General features: G+C 40.2%; 2 protein-coding genes across 2 annotated transcripts in view; one reads left to right on the forward strand and one right to left on the reverse strand.

The window, feature by feature from the left end:
• Nucleotides 1-383: 383 nt before the first annotated feature.
• Nucleotides 384-19,258, forward strand: part of DIO1 (deiodinase, iodothyronine type I) — a 33,673-nt gene continuing 14,798 nt past the window's right edge. Inside the window, exon 1 of the mRNA XM_018564016.1 lies at nucleotides 384-403. The gene's annotated coding sequence lies outside the window, so the exon portion shown is untranslated. The remainder of the gene's footprint in view (nucleotides 404-19,258) is intronic.
• Nucleotides 8,495-19,258, reverse strand: part of YIPF1 (Yip1 domain family member 1) — a 14,497-nt gene continuing 3,733 nt past the window's right edge. Inside the window, exons 4-10 of the mRNA XM_018564011.1 lie at nucleotides 18,242-18,322; nucleotides 16,983-17,070; nucleotides 15,956-16,072; nucleotides 15,163-15,329; nucleotides 11,563-11,745; nucleotides 10,868-10,966; nucleotides 8,495-8,528 (exon numbers count right to left, since the gene is read on the reverse strand). Coding sequence (XP_018419513.1) covers nucleotides 10,874-10,966; nucleotides 11,563-11,745; nucleotides 15,163-15,329; nucleotides 15,956-16,072; nucleotides 16,983-17,070; nucleotides 18,242-18,322 — 729 coding nt within the window. The 3' untranslated portion in view covers nucleotides 8,495-8,528; nucleotides 10,868-10,873. The remainder of the gene's footprint in view (nucleotides 8,529-10,867; nucleotides 10,967-11,562; nucleotides 11,746-15,162; nucleotides 15,330-15,955; nucleotides 16,073-16,982; nucleotides 17,071-18,241; nucleotides 18,323-19,258) is intronic.

Raw genomic sequence — 19,258 nt, forward strand, 5'->3', positions numbered from 1 at the left:
AGATAGAAAAATGTTACATGGCCAGTATAAAAGGGACTTTTAACTTTCTAGAAATTCCATTTACTGGCATAATCCACTGCTTCACCACATAGAACGACATTACCAACTGAACCAATAATACAGGGGCTCATTTATGACGTTAGAGGAGAGGGCCGTTTTAGGGTTCTAATACTCACCAGACCGGTGCCAGATGTCTTTGTCATGCAGAATACAATATGAAAGCTGGATCTAGACTTAGTGGTACCTCCATTTCCATTTTCTACAGTAGCAAGAATGCTACCCCATTTTTTTTAATTTTTACTTTGAATGTGGGTGTGATGATGAAAACCTAGCACATCAATCATGTAAAATGTTAAATCACATCAAAGGTTAGCCACAGGAAAGGAACAGAAGACTTCAAAAGGTAAACTCAATAAATCATTTCTGCCGTTTGCCATAAGCATCTATTAAGAACATCAAAGTTAAGAGTATAGAATTTACTTTTTTATTGTTGTTTGATGGAGTCTACACCAGCAAGAGTCATAAGGTGGTCATTGCCCAAAAAGGCTGTTTACCGTCAAATTGGCGAGTCATTGGTGTTTCAGCATGAAGGAGCCTCTGGATATAGGACCTGGACCAGCCGATTATCAAAAAACCCTACTTACAATATATATTTTCCTGGATGATTGCTCTTGTCCCTGGAGAGAGGTGTTCATTACGTGCATAAGCATACTGTACATGCTCAGCTAAAATGATCACGCATAGTTGGGTCATACTCCTTACTAAAGGACAGTTGTACTTTTATCTAAACCTAAACTAACGATAGCCATACACTGACCAGTCGGCACTCCTCTTTTGTTAAAGGAGCCAGTCCGAGAAATCTTGGCTGAACAATAACTGCAGGCAGTCTTCTCAACGAATTTGAGATTCGTTATATGGCTCCATTCAAGCCCACTAATTCTGGACAGGCTGTAAAGATGGTGGAGGCAGCAGCTCTAGAACTAAGGTAAGCAAGGGGGCTGCATATAGGATTAGCGTACTTTAGATGGGAAAGGGGTTGGCTAAAGGTTAAAGTACAATTGTACATTAAAGAATGATCATAACTTTAGCATCTTGCATCCCTTGCATTTTGCATCTGCTTGGCTTTCATACTTGCTTGCCCCATGGCTATAATACTTAATGTGATATGAACCTTGAACAGATATGCAGATAAGGAGTTTTGCAGATAGGTCGCTCTAATTTTGTATTCTCCATTCTTGTTTTGAGTTAATGAATCAGAAACTATTGAAGCCACAAGCAGCCAGGCAACGTGTATTTTTGAAGATGGTAACCAGTGGCAGCCTTTATATTTCTTTTGTCACAGGCTTCATTTAAGGTGACCCCTTCGTTTGCCTATGCAGAGCAAAGTAAAAAGGGTTACTTAAAGTCCAGGTGAACTTTCAGTTTAAATCAGCGAAATACAGTCCAGATGCATCGAAACAAAAGGTGTGCAAAGTCTTACAGTTTTTCTTTTAAAATCAGCCACAGCCTGAGTAATAAAGTTTGTCCTGGCCACCTGCAGAGTGGGGCCTATCCTATCTGTAGGGAAGCACGGATCTCTTTGCAGAGGTCCGACACATCTCCTACTGGGTCAGAGCCCTCCAAGCAGTATAGAACATGAGCTTTGCTGATTACAGAATTATATATATGACTCAGTAGGAGGTGTGTCGGATCTCTGCTTTGAGATTACTGCTTACTCACAGATAAGGTTTTGATGCACCTGGAATGTATTTAGCTGATCTATACTGCAGGCTTAATTGTTCTTTAACTCCCCTCCCTGGCAGTATGTACTCACCTTTCCTTGCTTCCATTGCTTCTATTCAACCTCTGGGAGTAAAGTGAAATACCTGCAAATTGGCTGATGGGTATAGACAAGCATGTAACTCACTCCCCCTCTTCCATATGATAACGCTAGATGCCTCATGATTGCCCCAGTGCATCACATGAAGGAGGGGAAAGGTTTGAAGCTCACATACAGCTCCTTGTTTCTAAACAGAATGGTGTGGGAATGAGGAAATAGGATTAGGGCATGGGAGCAAGGAAACGGGATTAGTAGCATTGTAACGAGGACACAGGATTATGTATTGCTTAGGGAGGGGTAATGGTTTAAGGGAACATTTAAATTTGCCCTGCATGGGAAAAGGAAATGGGAGTACAAGAACAGCCCGGGAAATCATTGCCAATCAGGACTGGTTGTACACAGTTTTGTAGTAAGGCTTTGGTGTGCTGCCATCAGAAACAGGAGGAGAGATACTGGTTTCCAAAGAGGTTCTCTTTTCCATGGAAAACTGGGATGTCCGTGAACTAGATGATTCTCTGGAAACTTTCTTGTAAGCGGGTTGTAAAGTTACAGGGATAGAGGTGGTGGTTTGTATAGAACGGTGTGTAACCTTCTTGGCATCTTCTATGGATTTTCTGAGCCTGAGGTGGACCCTCTCTATGTCCTCTTTCTCTTTGCGACTCTCTTGAAGAAGTTGAGATAGACGGGTATTTTCATTTGACAGATCTTCCATTTTGTTTTTAGTGTCCTGTAGCTGGGTCTGCAGCTCTGCTTTCTGCTTTTGGTTCTGAGCAATGGCTGGGACTATTTCCCGTAGCTGAACAGAAAGCAGTTGGTTGTCCTCCTTCAGCTGGGAGCATTGATCCTCCAGTTCGTGCATCTCCTTGATGATATCCTTTGTCATCTTGCCTTTGAATTTGGGATTTCCCTCTAGACCCACCTCTGTTCTCAGTTTCTTTACAGTCCGGTGAAGACTTTTGTTCTCAGCAGTCAGATCTTTTATTTTGGTTTTCAGTTCTTGGATCTGGCTTCGAGAGGAGACTTCAAGATGCTTCAATTTGTCCCTGGCTGACTCCTCTCTACGCAGGGCATCGTCTCTTTCCTTCTGGCACTTAACCACATAACGACTTACTTCATATGATGACATATAGGACCTGCCCAGAGGCCACCTGGAATTATCAGCAAGGCTCACGTCAGAGGAAGATCTGCAATACAAATTACACAGTAGGTTAGAAGCATTACAAACAGCAGTAGTTGTAAACTAAAGTGTACCAAGCCTCCAATCTGTTATGCATGTATGCTAAGTAATGTGTAAGTGTAACACATAAAGCTATTAATTACCCATCTAAGAAATCACAGCTATTCCCTAACAATGCCTTCATTTTCTCTTCTTTCCAGGACCGTGCCACCTTGCTTAGACACATAAGAAAAAAGTACGTATTTTCTATGCTCCTCCGCTCCGTCTAGTGCCCTTAACGTGGTATTCTGCAGATATTATATCCGACCCAGAACAAAAATATGCAATAGAAAATTTTTTTGCTTCCATTCGCAAAGAACTCATGTACAAGCAGGCCTGGTGCTAATTTTTTTTTTTTTTATTACACTTCTCCATGTGAAGCATATTAGCATCAGATGAACATCCCAGAAAGCATGTTTTAAGATATGAAGGGATGGAATGGGCTATTCATGTAGGTACTCTAAATACCCACATGTTAATACTTTATAGGCTGATTTAGGATCTTTATATGTTCTGCACATTTAGCTGTGGTTTCCCAAATAACCTCCTGACCTCCTGTTCCTCCTTTGTCATGGAAGTGGCTAAACCATTTTAAAAATATGAACTTGAGTTACATCCTGAAGTTAAATTACTCAGTTAGTATAAAAAGAATGTTAGTCTACGAGCTGTGGGGTTTCGTATATAGAATTGCTCAAATCTTGTCGGAGGATCAAATGTCAAGGCGGTTCTTATTAAGTGGTGATCCAGTGACATACTTGTCACAAGGTTTCTCCTGCAATTGGGCTTTACTTTGAACCATGTTCCTACAAGGAGAGCTCCATGTACCAGAACTACATATACAAGTGGTATAAAGCAACTATATAACCAGTTTCAGGGTATGGGGTTGATTTACTAAAGGAAAAAAGCATGTTCACTTTACAGGAGGGATTGATCAATTATTTTAGTGAATGAAATGCTATGTTCACTTTAATTATCCAATAAAATAAAAAGGTTACATTTTCCTTGTATATAATCTCGTATTCTTTTTAAACCGAATTTTCACACAGCTTTACATCATTCACTAAGCCAAGTGAACATGTACTTTGTAAAGTGAACATGCATTGCTCCTTTAGTAAATCAACCGCAATATGTAACCAGAACAGTTACCAATTACACCAAAGTATCTCTAGAAAGTCACACTGATCATATACAACTGACTAGAACAAAATCCCATGTAAAGTGTTTAATCTCTTTACCATTAAAGTGACACTAAACTCAGGAGTTAAATATTAAAAATACATTCAAGTACCTTTAACTATTACCAATGCTGTATCTTATTTGTGTATCACTCGGCTGTAGATCCTCAAACCATCTTTTAATTGGTGCCGACACTGTCCTTCCTTCTGGAGGGTGGCTACTTTTGTTCCCCATGGTCCCTGTATGTGTTATAAAGTAGTCACTGCTCCAAGCTCACTCCAGTGATGGACTACAATCTCAATACAAATTAGTAAACTAAACGTGAGATTGTAGTCATCACAGGAGTGAGCTTGGAGTGGTATGTTTTAGGGGAGGGTTAAGTAATTTTCACAGGATTCCTAAATAGTCAAATGTAACCCTGGTAGTTCTGCCAGCGATGGCATCCATTTACAACATTTATTGGAAAGAAAAGAAAAAAAAAAGTATTAAAAAATCATGCTTTTTTGATGGAGGTGATGGAGGTGGGATGGGGGCCCCATCATCGGTTCTTGCACCCGAGCCCTGAGGTTTCTAGTTACACCTCTGGGCTGGAGGGAGCACTCTGACAGTTGGCCAGCTTGGAGCTTTGGATGAGTATAATTGTGTTGTTTTTTTTTTACCTAGACAAAAATGAGCTGGAGTCCTTCTTTAAATAAATAGATAGCAAATTGATGCACTTTATTCCAGCAGGAATATTTAATTTTCTAAAAACTGATGGGAAAGCAACAGATGGCCGACACTTACAAATCTGAATTCTAGTGTACATAAGGTAACTGGTCTTTTCATTTATATTTGCATATTGCTTGCCTTTAGTATAGTCTGCTCACCACACTGATGTTCCAAAACAGCAGTGGACATATTAATATGGAAGTCAGGAGTCAGCTCCATTAACTACAACTAGAAATCCGAATAATTGGGTGCCAGCAGCAATTTGTAAGGAGCATTAGTTACCTAGCTCCTAGGATTTGCCCAGCCCTGCTCTATATTGTCATTGTTATATACTAGCCCATTGAGCTCATTGGTGGCATCCAGATGATGGTTCCAATACAACACCAACAGCCATCCAAGTAAGCACCTCTTACCTGCCAGCCTCCGAATTCATATCATAGGAGCATAGAGCAATCTTCTCTCCTGTGTGCATGTATTTGAGAGTGATGGTGGAAAGAATAATTACACCTGAAGCACACAGCTATCGAAACCTCATCCAGTCTGACAGCATCACTTACAGTGGCTGTGTAGAGTTACTGTCATTAAGTAAAAAGAATCTTGCCTGGTTACTGACATAACACTAATTGATGCATGGTTACACTCTGATGTGAGCTTTACCTGCAGCCTACAGTTACCAGACTCCAGTTTCTTACAAGAACAGCCCGATATAGAACAGATGATGATTCATTGCTGCTGACAATTGCTGTCACACAACCCTAATCTGTATATCCTTAAACTGAAACCTGTCTCACACCTGGGCAATTCAGACTGAACATATGATAAAATATACATAAGAATAGTCTACCTTCAATTAAAATTGCATGTCAAAATGATGATCAGACACAGATATACTATATAGGCAACTTAAGTCTTCCTGTAAAAGTTTGCCTTGGCTTAGTCACCTCTGTATTGGCTTTTTGATGTAATTGGAAGCTTCAATATCCAATATGAAGCCTTGAGAGATGGAGCTGAACTTGACTTTTATAGTCATTTAAAGTGACACTAAACTCAGGAGTTTAATCTTAAAAATAATTCAAGTACCCTAAATAAAATGGAGGTACCACTAAGTCTAGATCCAGCTTTCATATTGTATTCTGCATGACAAAGACATCTGGCACCGGGCTGGTGAGTATTAGAACCCTAGCGATACACAAATAAAGATACATTTTTATTTAAAACACATTCCAATACCTTGACTATAATGTGTCACTTTAAAACACATGCACCTGGAAGACTCACATGCAGTGAATATTTGGTGAATGTCAGATTCCCTGGTTGACAAATATGTCCCTTGATAATAAAACTGTGAAGCCCAAGAAAAACGTGCGGTATTTTGTCTTCACAATCAAATCCAATGAATTTCGTCAAAATGTATGTTTGACTTTCTTTTTTTCTTCTTTTAGATTTCTTCAGGCTGCTCACATGACAATCTGGGTTGTCTTCTTGTTGGGCTGGTACTCTGCTGATGCCAATGTCAGCGTCACTCACTGCTTCAAAATACTATATATGAAGGGTGCTGTAGCGATGCCCCTTTGTGGTTAGGGCCATGATACCCTTTATTTATAGCATGTCCTTAGTCTTCAGGGTTGAATGACGTTGGGCGTCCCTCAACTCATTAGTCTGATGACATCTTGGGGTGAAAAACAAAATATTGCAAGGGCAGCTTTGGATTGAAGGTAAGTATTGCAGATCTAACTTTTTTTTTTGTACCTTACCCTGGGGCTTATTGAAATCAATTAAAAAAAATCCCTGGAGTTGGGCTTGAAGTCTTCCAATATAAATATGGGCACTGTTGCATCATTTACTTGGATGGGAATACATTTATTCTTTCATACACATATGGATTTGTATATTCTCAGGGCAAGTGACTCCAAACAATTATATGTTTTATGTTGTTTACTTTATTTATAAACTCCTACTTGCATCTTACTTTTAGACTGTAAGCCCTCAGGGGCAGGGCCCTCCTTACCACCTTGTCTTGAATTGTATTGTAACTGTAATGTCTTCCTTATATTGTAAAGCGCTGCACAAACTGTTGGCTCTATATAAATCCTGTATAATAATAATACAGCATACACAGATTCTGATATAGGCAAATCCTGTTAGTGGCAATTGATCAGCGGAGGAGACACAGTCACTTCTAATGGTTAACGATCACTATCAACACTTTCAGTGTATTACAAGTGGTTATTGGTAAATGTATGGTAGAACTGGATAAATCCAAGCAGAATAATATTACTGGGATTCGTTCAGGCTTTATAAACAGGCCCCTTCTTTTATATTGCTGAATAGGCTCTGCCTGCTGATAAAAGTCCTTAGATTTTGTTATCAATGATCTTACAATAAAAACTGGAGTGAGATCCGAAGACAGAGGCTGATTGGGGGTAGGTAGCTTTTATTTAAAATGGTACATTGGTTCCAGTGTATAAAAGAAAAGATTTACTAGCTATGTATGGTTACCACTATAGAGCTATAGCTACACGTACGTCCCACTCACACATGCTGCCAGAGATTTAGGCCACTTAATATTACTTTCTGCATTGTATAGTCAGTTACATAGTGCAATTCATTTAATACGTAGTATGTACATCATTGTACCGGCAAGAAAGAAAATCAAAAAGTGCAACGTATGAACTGGCTTCTTATTTCCCCTGTCCTTGGGGCTCTGTTCACAGAAGAGTATCAGATACCTTAGTTGTTGAGGTTCCTTCTACCTTAAAATTGTCCTGCTGGCAGAAGCAATTCAAATTAATAGACACCCAAGGCCTGAAAACTGCATGAAACCTTTAGGTCACTACACTGCACAGCATTGCCTGTCAAATGCTTACTTTTGTAGTGCACCATTTGAATCAATAAGTCCTATCAGATCGGGCATTTGAGGGGGTGTTTGGCAGTCAAAACTACCTGCCAAGAACCCTATTTAAACTCCCAATGAACAGGGTATATTGGAATATATGGAGGGTGAAGTCTGCATTACTTCAATACCATGGTTGTCAACAGGACAAGAAGTAAGAGTGCTACGGTCTGCAATAAGAACCTGACAGGCAATCTAACCTTTCCTTACTCTATTAAAATAAAAAAATAAAAAGTTTTGGTTGGAGCTACACAGAACATTTTAAAGCTGAAGGTAGTGTAATAGGGAGACATATTTTCAAACACACCTTCAGCTGCACAGCAAATACATATGTGTCAGTTATCTCTTTTTCCTGTATACTTACATGACTGAGATTGCCATCAGCAGGGCTTTTAGGCATAGCGCTTCTGTCAATGAGAACAGATTAATCCCTCCACAGTCGATTAGCATAAATAATCTAGTAATATAGTAGTGTTTTCCCTTCTGCTGCTTCTAGACAATTCTTAATGGTCACCCAGAATAATATACAACACAAATAGAATAAGCTATTCAATAAATATTTTACACAGTAAGAAAAAAAGAAAAGAAAAAAAGAGATTGCAACAGGGCTGATTATGAAGCACAGCCAGACATCCAGCGTCCCATTCACCAATGCAGCACGAGCATCCAGCCCTTCTTTCCGTAAACTAAATAGACCCAGGTCAGTATGGCCACAACTGCAAAAAGAAAACAGGTATACAGAATTTAGATACTGTAAATGTATGTGCTGTGCATTTTTTAATTTGTTTAAAAAAAAATATCTTGCTTTATTAATGGGGAGATAGCTGCTCTTAAAAGGGACATCATCTTAGTTTAGCAGATGGATTTTACATATTGGTAATATGACTAGAAAATCTTTGTCACCCTGCCTACTGCATCTGTGCATGGTTTGGTCAAAGTGATGTGGAAATAAAAAATAAATAAATAATAAAAACACAAAGCAAAAGTACACTGGATTGAGCAGATAACTAAAGCTGGCCATACACCTATAGATTATCTGCAGATTTTCTGTGGTCAGATGGAAAAAGTGCAACAGATTCCTCCATCTACGCTAAACTGTGTGGATGGAGGAATCTCCCACTGGGCCAAGCTTCAGTATCTTGCTAGTCGGCCCCGCTGGCAGTCAAAATACCTGAACAATCTGATTGGGTGCAGGAGTTGTTCAGGGATATCGTCAGTCAGCGGGGCCGACTAGCAAGATACTGAAGCTTGGCCCAGTGGGAGATTCCTCCATCCACACAGTTTAGCGTAGAGGAATCTGTTGCACTTTTTCCATCGGACCATAGAAAATCTGCAGATAATCTATAGGTGTATGGCCAGCTTAACTCTTTCTCCAGGAAAAGAGTCAGGACGGCTTGGTTCACAACTGCTGCTGGCCCACCCATGTTTTCCAGTGACTGCTTCTCATGGCCCTCTCTACAGCTGGCATATTACAAGTTGCTGTATCAGTATCCAGTGCCTATACAGATGAAGAATTTCTGTAAATGCAATATATGCTTTATTTTTAGTTACACAATAAATGTAGTAATCTGTGCATGGCAGTGTGCTTTTGCCTTTTGTTTATCGCTTTGTATTCCGAGATTACTATTGAAAGCTTATAGGGTAGCTATAGAACACGGTTATTGCTATGGCAATCTGCTTAAGACGTGGTCAGATCTTATTGTGTAACAAAGTAATCCGTTTGGAAGCAGTTGCATTTCTACTCATTGTGCCACCTGAGACGGCACTGGAATTATGCCACCTATGATCTCATCTGTCACTTTACAGCCCAGGGATGAAATATTTTCATCCCTGTTCAGTTTCTCCTAGGCTTCTACAAACAGTTCAATGTTACACTTGTAATTATTGGGCTATTTAGGATAGGTTGGCCTTTAATTGGCTAGAACAAGTCAGTCAGCAGTGCTTAATGTTTCACACCATTTACCAAATTGTGGGAAAATATCCATGTATGTGGGCCTGTTATTCAGTCTTTTATATTATATCCATATTATATTTATATTCAGTCTTTTATTCAGTCTACAGAGAACAGTGAAGGATCCAAAATTCTAAAGTAAATGAGGCAGATTCTGACATGCAACACCTAAGAGAACAGCCAGATAGCTTTTTGAGAGCAATGGACAGGGAGATATCTGCCCATCTGTAGCCTGCCTTATTGGCCATAAGATAAAGTAGCAGCTGATGGACAATTAGTCAAAAGAGAAAAATGTGTCTCATGCCACCTCTACAGGGCCAAACCTTTGGTATGGGGTATGGTATGTAAAGTGGTGAATCTACTGGCTATATTATAAACCAGCCCAAATTCACTCAGTGGGAGGCCCCGTCTGCCGATTCCCACCCAACATCCTTCAAATGGAAAATCGAAGGAGCTGGGCGGAAAATAGTCGGCTGAATAGTGCCTGCATCCAATCTGATGCAGGCACCGTTTAGGTATTTTCACAGCCAGCTGGGGTGACTGAAAATGGTTTTAGCTGCTAGAGAGGAGTGACCACACTGGTGCCTATCAGAGGTATCAAAAGGAGAATTATGAGGTGAGTGATTTCCACTCATCCTCATAGTTCGAGCCAACGTGCGACAATGAAACTGACACACGTCGACTCTAAAGATCGGGAAGTGAGCGAACGCATACCGTCGCTCTCTCACTTTCCGTTCATCTCCCTGCAGAGGGCGGTGACTGTCAGTCACCGCTCCCCGCAGGGATTCCCCCCTCCTCTCTCAAATCCTCCAGCGCTGACTGGAGGAATGGACGGGGAAGGGGGCGGGCACAGCTGGTTCTGCCTCTAGATAGGCAGAGCCAGCTGTCACTCACACAGCTGGATGGAGCTCAACAGCATTGCTGGGATCCGTCCCGGCTGCAGTGCTCTTTTAGTATATAGTGAGCTGTAGCTCGCTATATACTGAGCTTTGGGTCAGGGGAGAATGCTAGTATATGTCCTCCCGTGACCCTTAAAGAGAACTATGGGATAAGAAGATTACCCCATAGTTCTCTTCTAAGTCCACAATCTAACAGAACCCTTACCTCTTGTCAGTGACTCTGTACTTCCCCCTTTGTTGTGGCGATTATGGATGTGACGGGTTGCAGAATGTGGTCAATTTCTGGTTGATCAAAGAAATATTCCTTTAAAATGAAGGGGAAAAAAAATTACACATTTCCTACAAAAACAGATTTAGCACTGGTGACGATGTTTCAGAATTTACAGTGACAGAAACAAAACAGAGCATTTATGAGAAATTATTTTCACAGTGATATTTACAATCATGTCAGCAGCAGTTTCTATCTGCAAAACTCCACTGCAAGCAAGCAAGCAAGCTCCATTTATTAGACTGTCCTGTATGGGCGGTGTGTATATCTCAGGGCCGGATGCATAGAAATACACACACTTTGGTAGGAAAAACAGATCCGATATACGTATTTCATCTGCGTAGTAAACAGATTGCCTGGAGAATTGCTACCAGTTCAGCTGCATGGCAGGCGGTATTGTCTCACTTCAGAATGAGTTTTCTTCAGCAGCAACAGAATTTAGCAAATGATTTGGGCTAAAACAAAAGTATTTAAACTTTTTGAGGGGTATTATAAAAATATTATTCTACAGCTGTTATATAGGGACGAAGGTCGGAGAGTCACAGACTTGCCTTCAATAACTCAAATATGTATCATCCTTCTTAGTCATTAATTCTACTCTTTTGCCTGAGGACTGTATGGTGTTATCTTACCCCACAACCAACTGCCAGAAGTACATGGAGCAGCATTATTGCCACCAGGGTAGAGATGGCAACTTTTCGGTTATCTTCCCGCACTGCTGGCCAAAATGTAAGCATGAGCACAGCTCCGGACAAACACATGGCAAAAGACATGAGAACCCAGCGCAGGATTTCGGAGTGTATGATCCACAAGACCTGTACAGCGAAAGCAATCAGAATAGGGAAGACATCATGAGAATAGGAAAAATGGAGCACAAACTGTTATTTATCACAGCTCAATAGAATTTAGTAGACATGGGTAGACCAGCACAAGTATTATGTAACCGGTGACTTTCCAGTCGGCCATTAAAAAGCTTCAGTTTGATCAGCTATAAATAAAGGCCTAACCTAAACATGGCATGCAGACAAAGGAAAGAAACCGCAGGGCAAATTGAGATGTAATTAGCTCAATGCTCGCTTTATATTGGCAACAGATGTTTATTTGTGGAGCCTTATGGATAAAAATACACCAAAAAAGAAAACCCTGAAATGTATACAGGGCACAGAGCTTTCCTACTTTCTCGCTACTCCGGATTTCATCCAGGCATTGCCACCCTGTTCCAGGCCACCCCACTGCTTTTTGATGGAAATGTTATGATCTGGGAACCCCTACTTGTGAAACAAGAGAGCTACTTCCAAACACACCCATTGCGGGCTCCTTGCTGTCTTGCATACATAAACCATGATCTAAAAATGGCAGAACTAAGAGCCACCAATCAAATGCAAACCTCTCTTAGATGTGATTGATGACACAGGAGGCAGAGAAGATGTTGCGCAGCACAAGGTTCAGGAAGAACAATCTTAGTGACCCTGTGAGGTGCTCACTGGAATTTGGGTGCAATGGATAACAACTAAATTGAGTGGGAGTGGGGGTTTATCCTGACTCTGATAGGCAATTAAAAGAAAGAAGATCCTTTTAATGCTATAAAATATAATTACTATAGCCAAGTCCTCTCCCTGGTAATGTTTATACCCCTCCTGCACATGAGTAGACAGGTAACCCAACAGCATTTGTCTGCCTTCACTCCAAGGAGAAAGAACACCAGGGAAAAACCTTGCCATCATCAGGTTACATCTCACTCAGAAGCAATAAATCTCCTGCTCTTCTGCCGAGTGACTTATGTCATAAAGACTTGTATACACGAACAGTACAGTTTACAATATAAATGGGTTCACAACATTTCATTTATTGTGCCTCCTTTTACCTAACAACATGCATACAACTAAGTAATAGTTTGACCTTTATTTATTGTTTGGTAACATGCAATAAGCTAGAGTTTCCTTTTGAGATCGAATAGAAATAATAATAGGCAACCGCCGACTGTCGCTTTAAAAGTGATTTATGTGTTTTAAGGAAGAACTTTACCCAGATTTTTGAAATGGCAAAAAACACACATTTAGAAATGTTTGATAATGACAATCTAAAAGCAGATACTTCTAGATAATTGCCGGCTTTTTATTCCTTGCATACGTTATTTCTCTTTTCCTCCCCATTCTTCTCACAGTGGCCATTTTTCCTAAGAGCAGATTCATCAATCTCCCTTTACCTCCTGGAACTCTGGCACATGTGACTAGGACATGTGACCACGCACATCATCTCAGGATTAGGAAAATGCCTTTTCCTGATATCTCATGAGATTACAGATGAGATTTTCCAGCAATGCTCTGCTGATGTAACCTTCCCAGGATGCAATGCTTGGGTACAATACATCACTAATGCCCAAGGGGACCAGGAAGTAGAAAAACAGTAACTGTAAGTAAAAGCAAAATATGTTTGTTTTACTAATGCATGTAAGATGATTTAATATCAGCATGCAGAGTGAAAGGAGGTAAAAGTCTGCTGTAATGTTTCTTTATGTAGGGCTTAGGCTGGATACCGATGGATTGTCATAGGAGTGCTCCATGTGTGGAAATAGTGTTCAGCCTCATGGCTCAGCCCCCTTTAGCAATAACCCAAGTGCTGGCTTCTAGTCAAAAGCACCATAGCTTGCATTTTCTGGATGAAACTAACACCACAAGCCTGTTGACCGACACTCTTCCCCCAGTATGAATATATTTAAAGACTGGCCAAAAGGCACTTCTTCATCCAGTACCACATGCAACTAGCCTTAGGCCAGGATCAGGATAATGGTTAAAGGGGGCACCCAGTGGGGGATTCCAACTCCTGGTATACAACCCTCAAGTACCTGATCCAAAAAAAGTACGGAGAAGACACTTCCACATGACACAGATTTACAATATCTGTCCTGGCAAGCTTCCTTACTAGGGAGGCCATTTATTATATGAGCAGAACACTGCCCAAATATTGCACATTTTGCATTAGTCAGAATATAGCTTCAGCCTGATCCAGCTGCCCAAAACAAAGTGTTCACTCTGCCACAATATTTGATAATGTTATATGAATAAATGTTAAAACAGAGAAAAAAAGTACATAAAGAGTTAAAGCCTAACTACAGGCAAACCCTATTTGTATGCTGTCTGGGTCCCTGCTGGGGAAATATTCTCTCGTTACCTGGTCTGTTTGACTCTGTCAAATTAAAATTAATGAAAAATGAGGGTTCTTTTCAGACCTTCCCCACTGTGTCTAAAAATCTAAAAGAAGGTTTTTATGGTAAAAAAAAGAGTTAGAACCTCTGTCAAGTTTTCATTGCCATCTGTATCCCAATGGGGAGTTTTAACTTTCCTTCTTATCCTGCTGATGGGTATCAGAACAGGAAGTGAAGAAAAATCTTCAGGGAGACAGACAACATGTAAAACCTCAAAAGGTGTTCTAACCATTCCCCATTCTGTCTACAATCGATAAAGCTTTGGCCGGAGCTGCGATTTGATCCAAGAGCACCAGATTGTGTAGAATCCATCATGCACCTTCTATTGGCATGGGTTTGCTTACAGTGGTGTTTCCCAAACTGATCCTTGAGTCCTACGAACAGTTGTTTCCAAGATTCAAATTTTTGGGGGTGAATATCTACACAAGTAGCTAAATTAGTTTGCTGAAACACAGATTACTCCACCAGTGTGCATGTGAATTCACCTGTAAAATAGATGCGGTTAGTGAGATTTTAGTCCAGGTTTGGGAAGATAATGATTTGCAGCCTTGTATAGCACTGAGTGACCTTTACCCATGATGGCAAGAAGGCAGCACCTAATACATTTCAATTTTATAACTATAGAATCCTTGAAATAAAACAGAATGGCTGTATAAAATATACAGTTATTCACAAAAGGGTGAAGAGTTTGGAGAAGTGAACAAGCTAGGAAAAAATAGCTTCTCCAAACTTTTCACCCTTTCGTGAAGAACGCTCATAATAGTGAAATATCCGGGCTCAGAGTATTTCTTTCTTTGTATGTTTAATGTAAACAGGATCGTAATGTACCCTGGCAGAACCTGGCACTGTGTGTTTGTCCTGGCAGAGAGGTACATACTGTATCATGTGCTCTTCTTCTGTAAGGCAAAGGTTACTGCATATCGTAGGTGTACTGTGTCTAGCTGGAGCGCCTTGTTTCTATAATTAATGCTTATAAGAAGAAGAACAACAACCGGATAAAGAGTTTATGAATGTCAGATGGACTTACAGAAGTAGGGATGTAGATGAAGAGCGAGTATCCATAAACACACACTATCTCCAGGAAAGAGTAGGACACCATACTCATCACTTTGCTGTGTCTCCATGTTAAGAAGCCCCAGAGAGCCAGAGGCACCAACCAGGCATATGCATAAATGGCAGTGGCAGCAATGGAAACTGCAAGAAGCAAAAATACACACATGGTGAATGGATACAGACAGATGACCATTGATTATTGGTGACCTGAGGAAAGGATTTCCATGAAGTAGCAGGTGCTTAATTGAAAGGGACACTAAACTTAGGCTTTAAATCTTAAAAATGCATTCAAGTGCCTTAACTATTAACAAAAATGTATCTTATTTGTATATCACTCGGCTGTAGAGCATCAAAAATCTCAGAATTGGTGCTGACACTGTCCTTTCTTCTGGAGGGTGGCTACATTTGGTATAAAAGAATATGAATACTTACCTTTCCGGTGCATGGTGTGTTAAAACGTCACTCTCCTGCAGGTGCCACTGCTATTCAACACTTCAGGATGTGTCAGCTAGCATGTCCACCACTAGTTGCTGTGGTCCCTCCGGCCAATCCATACAACTCTATAGTAAAAAGTTTGCATAGGAAGCTGTATAATTTATAGCTAGTCCTGACTTGGAGCAACCTATAACAAAACAGTCAAGTTATTTGGAGGTTAGTCTATCAATCAGAATTCTAATCTACCTTAAATTGATCTATGACAACTTCCCATGGGGCATGGCTCTCACAATTCATTTACAGATAAGGAAAATGACATCATAGTCACTAACCTTTTTTAAATTCAGGCACGTAGTGGTATTGGGACTCTCCTCTGTGCAGCAGGAAGTTGGAAAAATTCCCACTTATGGTAATAGTGAAAATCAAGGTGGCACATATCCAAATAGGACCTATGCAGAAAAATGTTAATACAGTCTATGAAAGCAAAACCTATCATATAAACAGAGCATCTCGTTTAAAACATTAGAGTTGTAAAAATAACATTTACAACAGAAAAGTAATGTCATAATGTCAATGGCTTTATTCATTCAATCTCTTCAAGAACATGGATATTAAAGACACATTGGGGGGAATTTATCAAAACTGGAGCAGATTTGCATTGCAACCAATCAGCTTCTGTCTCATTTTCAAAGCTTATTTTAACAAACTGAAGAGAGAAGCTGATTGGTTGCCATGGGCAACTGCTCCAGGTTCTGTCTGCTCCAGTTTTGATAACTTCCCCCCGTTGTATGGGCGATGTGACTGACAGTGCCTCCTAATAGCTCACCTCCCTCAGTAAAGTATACTCATCAATCTGTCCTTCCTCTCCACCTCCATGCTCGGTCAGAGCCCTTGCTTTGTTGTTCCAATACAGCTGGGCTTCAGCTTCAGGTTATGAGGAGCATATGGTCTCACCCTTGTGAGAGTGCTTGGGCCTGAACAGCGAAATGCCAGGCCTGAAACACTTTCCATCTCCGACACTGGAGTATACTCAACGTGGACTCCTGCACTTGGGAGACATGAATGGACCTCAAATGGGTAGGTGAGTGTTTCTTTAAAATCTACTATAAGGGTTTAGGCAACTATACGCTTTGCACTGCCTGGCCTGTACAGGCTGATTTTATATACTCTGGCTCTCTGTGTGCTTTCAGTAAAAATGGAGGTCTAGTCCAACAGTAATGGGGTTAGCGGTACTACTACTGTAATCCACATTTGCTTTTGGCACTGATAATCATGCATCAGAATGAACTCTGCTTGCCTTCTGGTGCCAGGAAAAACTCCCAAACATTCTGTGAATTATGGCATAAAATTAAAACTCACCATAAAGATCCGGATTGCTTCTGACATACAATCTTACAAAATTCCTTCCTGGTATTGGTAAAACAGAGCCTTTTATCCTATCCAGAACCTGTGGTAATGTGTCAGTATATAAAAACAAAAATATTCAGTCTTTGTTAAAGGGAATGTACAGTATTGAATTTTTATTATATGGAGATCAGCTTAAAGTGACATTAAACCCTCAGATTTTTTTAACATAAACCAATACTGTAAAGTGTGCCTTACTGTAATTCATGGTAGTTTCCCTTCTCTTTGCTGCTCTTCCTTTTAAATCATCATGTCTTCTCATGCTTGGGGAGAACTTCCCTTTGCAGCTGAGTGCCTCTTCCTGTAGTGTTGGCTCAGGTTGTGAACCTGCACACAGACACCATGTATCTATTTAAGAGACAAGGCAGTCTGCTGCAAAACAGCATGAGAACAGATACAGATTTAAAAGGAAGAGCAGCAAAGAGAAGGGAAACAACCATGGATTACAGTAAGGCACACATTACAGTATTGTTTTATGTTAAAAAATCTGAGCGTTTAATGTCACTTTAACATACAGTAAATAATCTCATCAATGTGTGTTTCATGTTCTAAAACATTTTCCCATGATTGGTTTGTAATTATTTAACATTTAGTTTTGGACTTTACTGAAATTTCACAAGTGACTTTTCATTCAGCGCTACAGGCACAGCAGGGTGCAAGGCTGTTCTTCCACATCGCATTCCGCAGCGCAGAAAAAAAGTCATGCCTTGCGCAATGCGGTGGTGTGAAAGGTGTCCATCCAGGACAAGACAAATTGTCTTGTCTTGCATTGGGGCTGCGCTGGAAACAACAACCATCGCAGACCCAACGCATGTGGTGTTAATGGACCCTAAGACTTTGCACACCTTTTGTTTTTATGCATCTAGAACAGGATTGGACAAATAATATGGAATTCAAAAGCCAGTCTGTCCAATTCAGAAGTCAGCAAGATTTTTTTTTAGGTGCCAGATCCATTGAGCAACAACTAGAGCAAACCTAAAAAGTTAGATGCCAGCAGTAAATGGGATTTGTCCAGCCCTGATCTAGTATGAATGTATTGAGCCTATTTAAACTGAAGGTTCAGTTTGGCTTTAAGAAATACCGATCTGCATTGATGTTTTTTGTAGATCTGTCTGGTAAATATTAAAACTAGGGATGCACCGATACCAGTAAGATGAGTACTATTCTCAATCTATAGACTATTTACATTACAGATTTTGGACATTCCTACTTACCTGGTAAGTATCAACATCAAAGAATGTCTGGTAATACTCAAATGTCCAGAAGGGGGCAATTTTCTTCTGCCCAGCAAGCAGCTGAAAAGTAAAAACATTTCTTGTACAAATCAGCCAGAAACCTTTTTTATTAAGAGATTAACAACTGCAACACAGAAGAGCTACAAGAAACGATTCACCTTCTGACCTTAAAGCTGTGGCTAACGGTATATCTCGTCTTGTACAGTTTGTATGGTTTTTCACAGTTTAAAGCTGATGTCCAAGGATAAAAAAAAAAAAACCACAACATTTTGACGTGCACAATTGGCCTGGTGCAGAAACCCCTTTCATTAAATTTTCCACAGAACCCTCCTCTCCAGAAACAGATACACCAGTTCCTGATGACATTATTATGCTATGTCAATGGAGCGGATGATTGCTCTTAAAAATGCGAAACATGCATTTTATAGTAAGGCGTGGCAAACATGGATTATTCACCCTAAAAATGCTGCTGGTGAGATCCTGTAGAATGGTTATTGTAGATATGAGTGAAACTTATTGTTTGCTACCTTTCCCTCTATTATTTTCTACTTCTCAATTCCCCGTCTAAGCTCCTAGTTCTTACTTTCCTTCCCCCTACCCTATTCCTCAGACGCATGTGCACTCCATCCATGCCGAATGGTATTAGTATTGTTATGTGGAACCTATTACCTGTGATCCAATATGAAATCTTGCACATTGTGTACAAACTGTTCTACGGTCCAATTGCAAGCAATTTGGATATAAAACTTTATTTCTGATAATTTTTTTCCTATGCACAGAATTTTCTCCTTGTTGAAAAGATCAATAAAAAGTATTGAAAGTGAAGTTAAAAAAAAAAATGCAAACTAGCCTTTTATATAACAATATAAAATAAAAACTGCCTCTACTACGCAATATCTGCCAATCAGATTCAATCTTTCAGAATCTACCTGTCCATTCACCTCTGCACTTTTCAGGTTGCAGAGGCCACTGCAGCTGCAGATGGAATTGTGGTTT

The sequence above is a fragment of the Nanorana parkeri genome, unplaced genomic scaffold, assembly GCF_000935625.1.
Source record: "Nanorana parkeri isolate BGI_ZX_2015 unplaced genomic scaffold, ASM93562v1 scaffold715, whole genome shotgun sequence".
NCBI lineage: Eukaryota > Metazoa > Chordata > Amphibia > Anura > Dicroglossidae > Nanorana > Nanorana parkeri.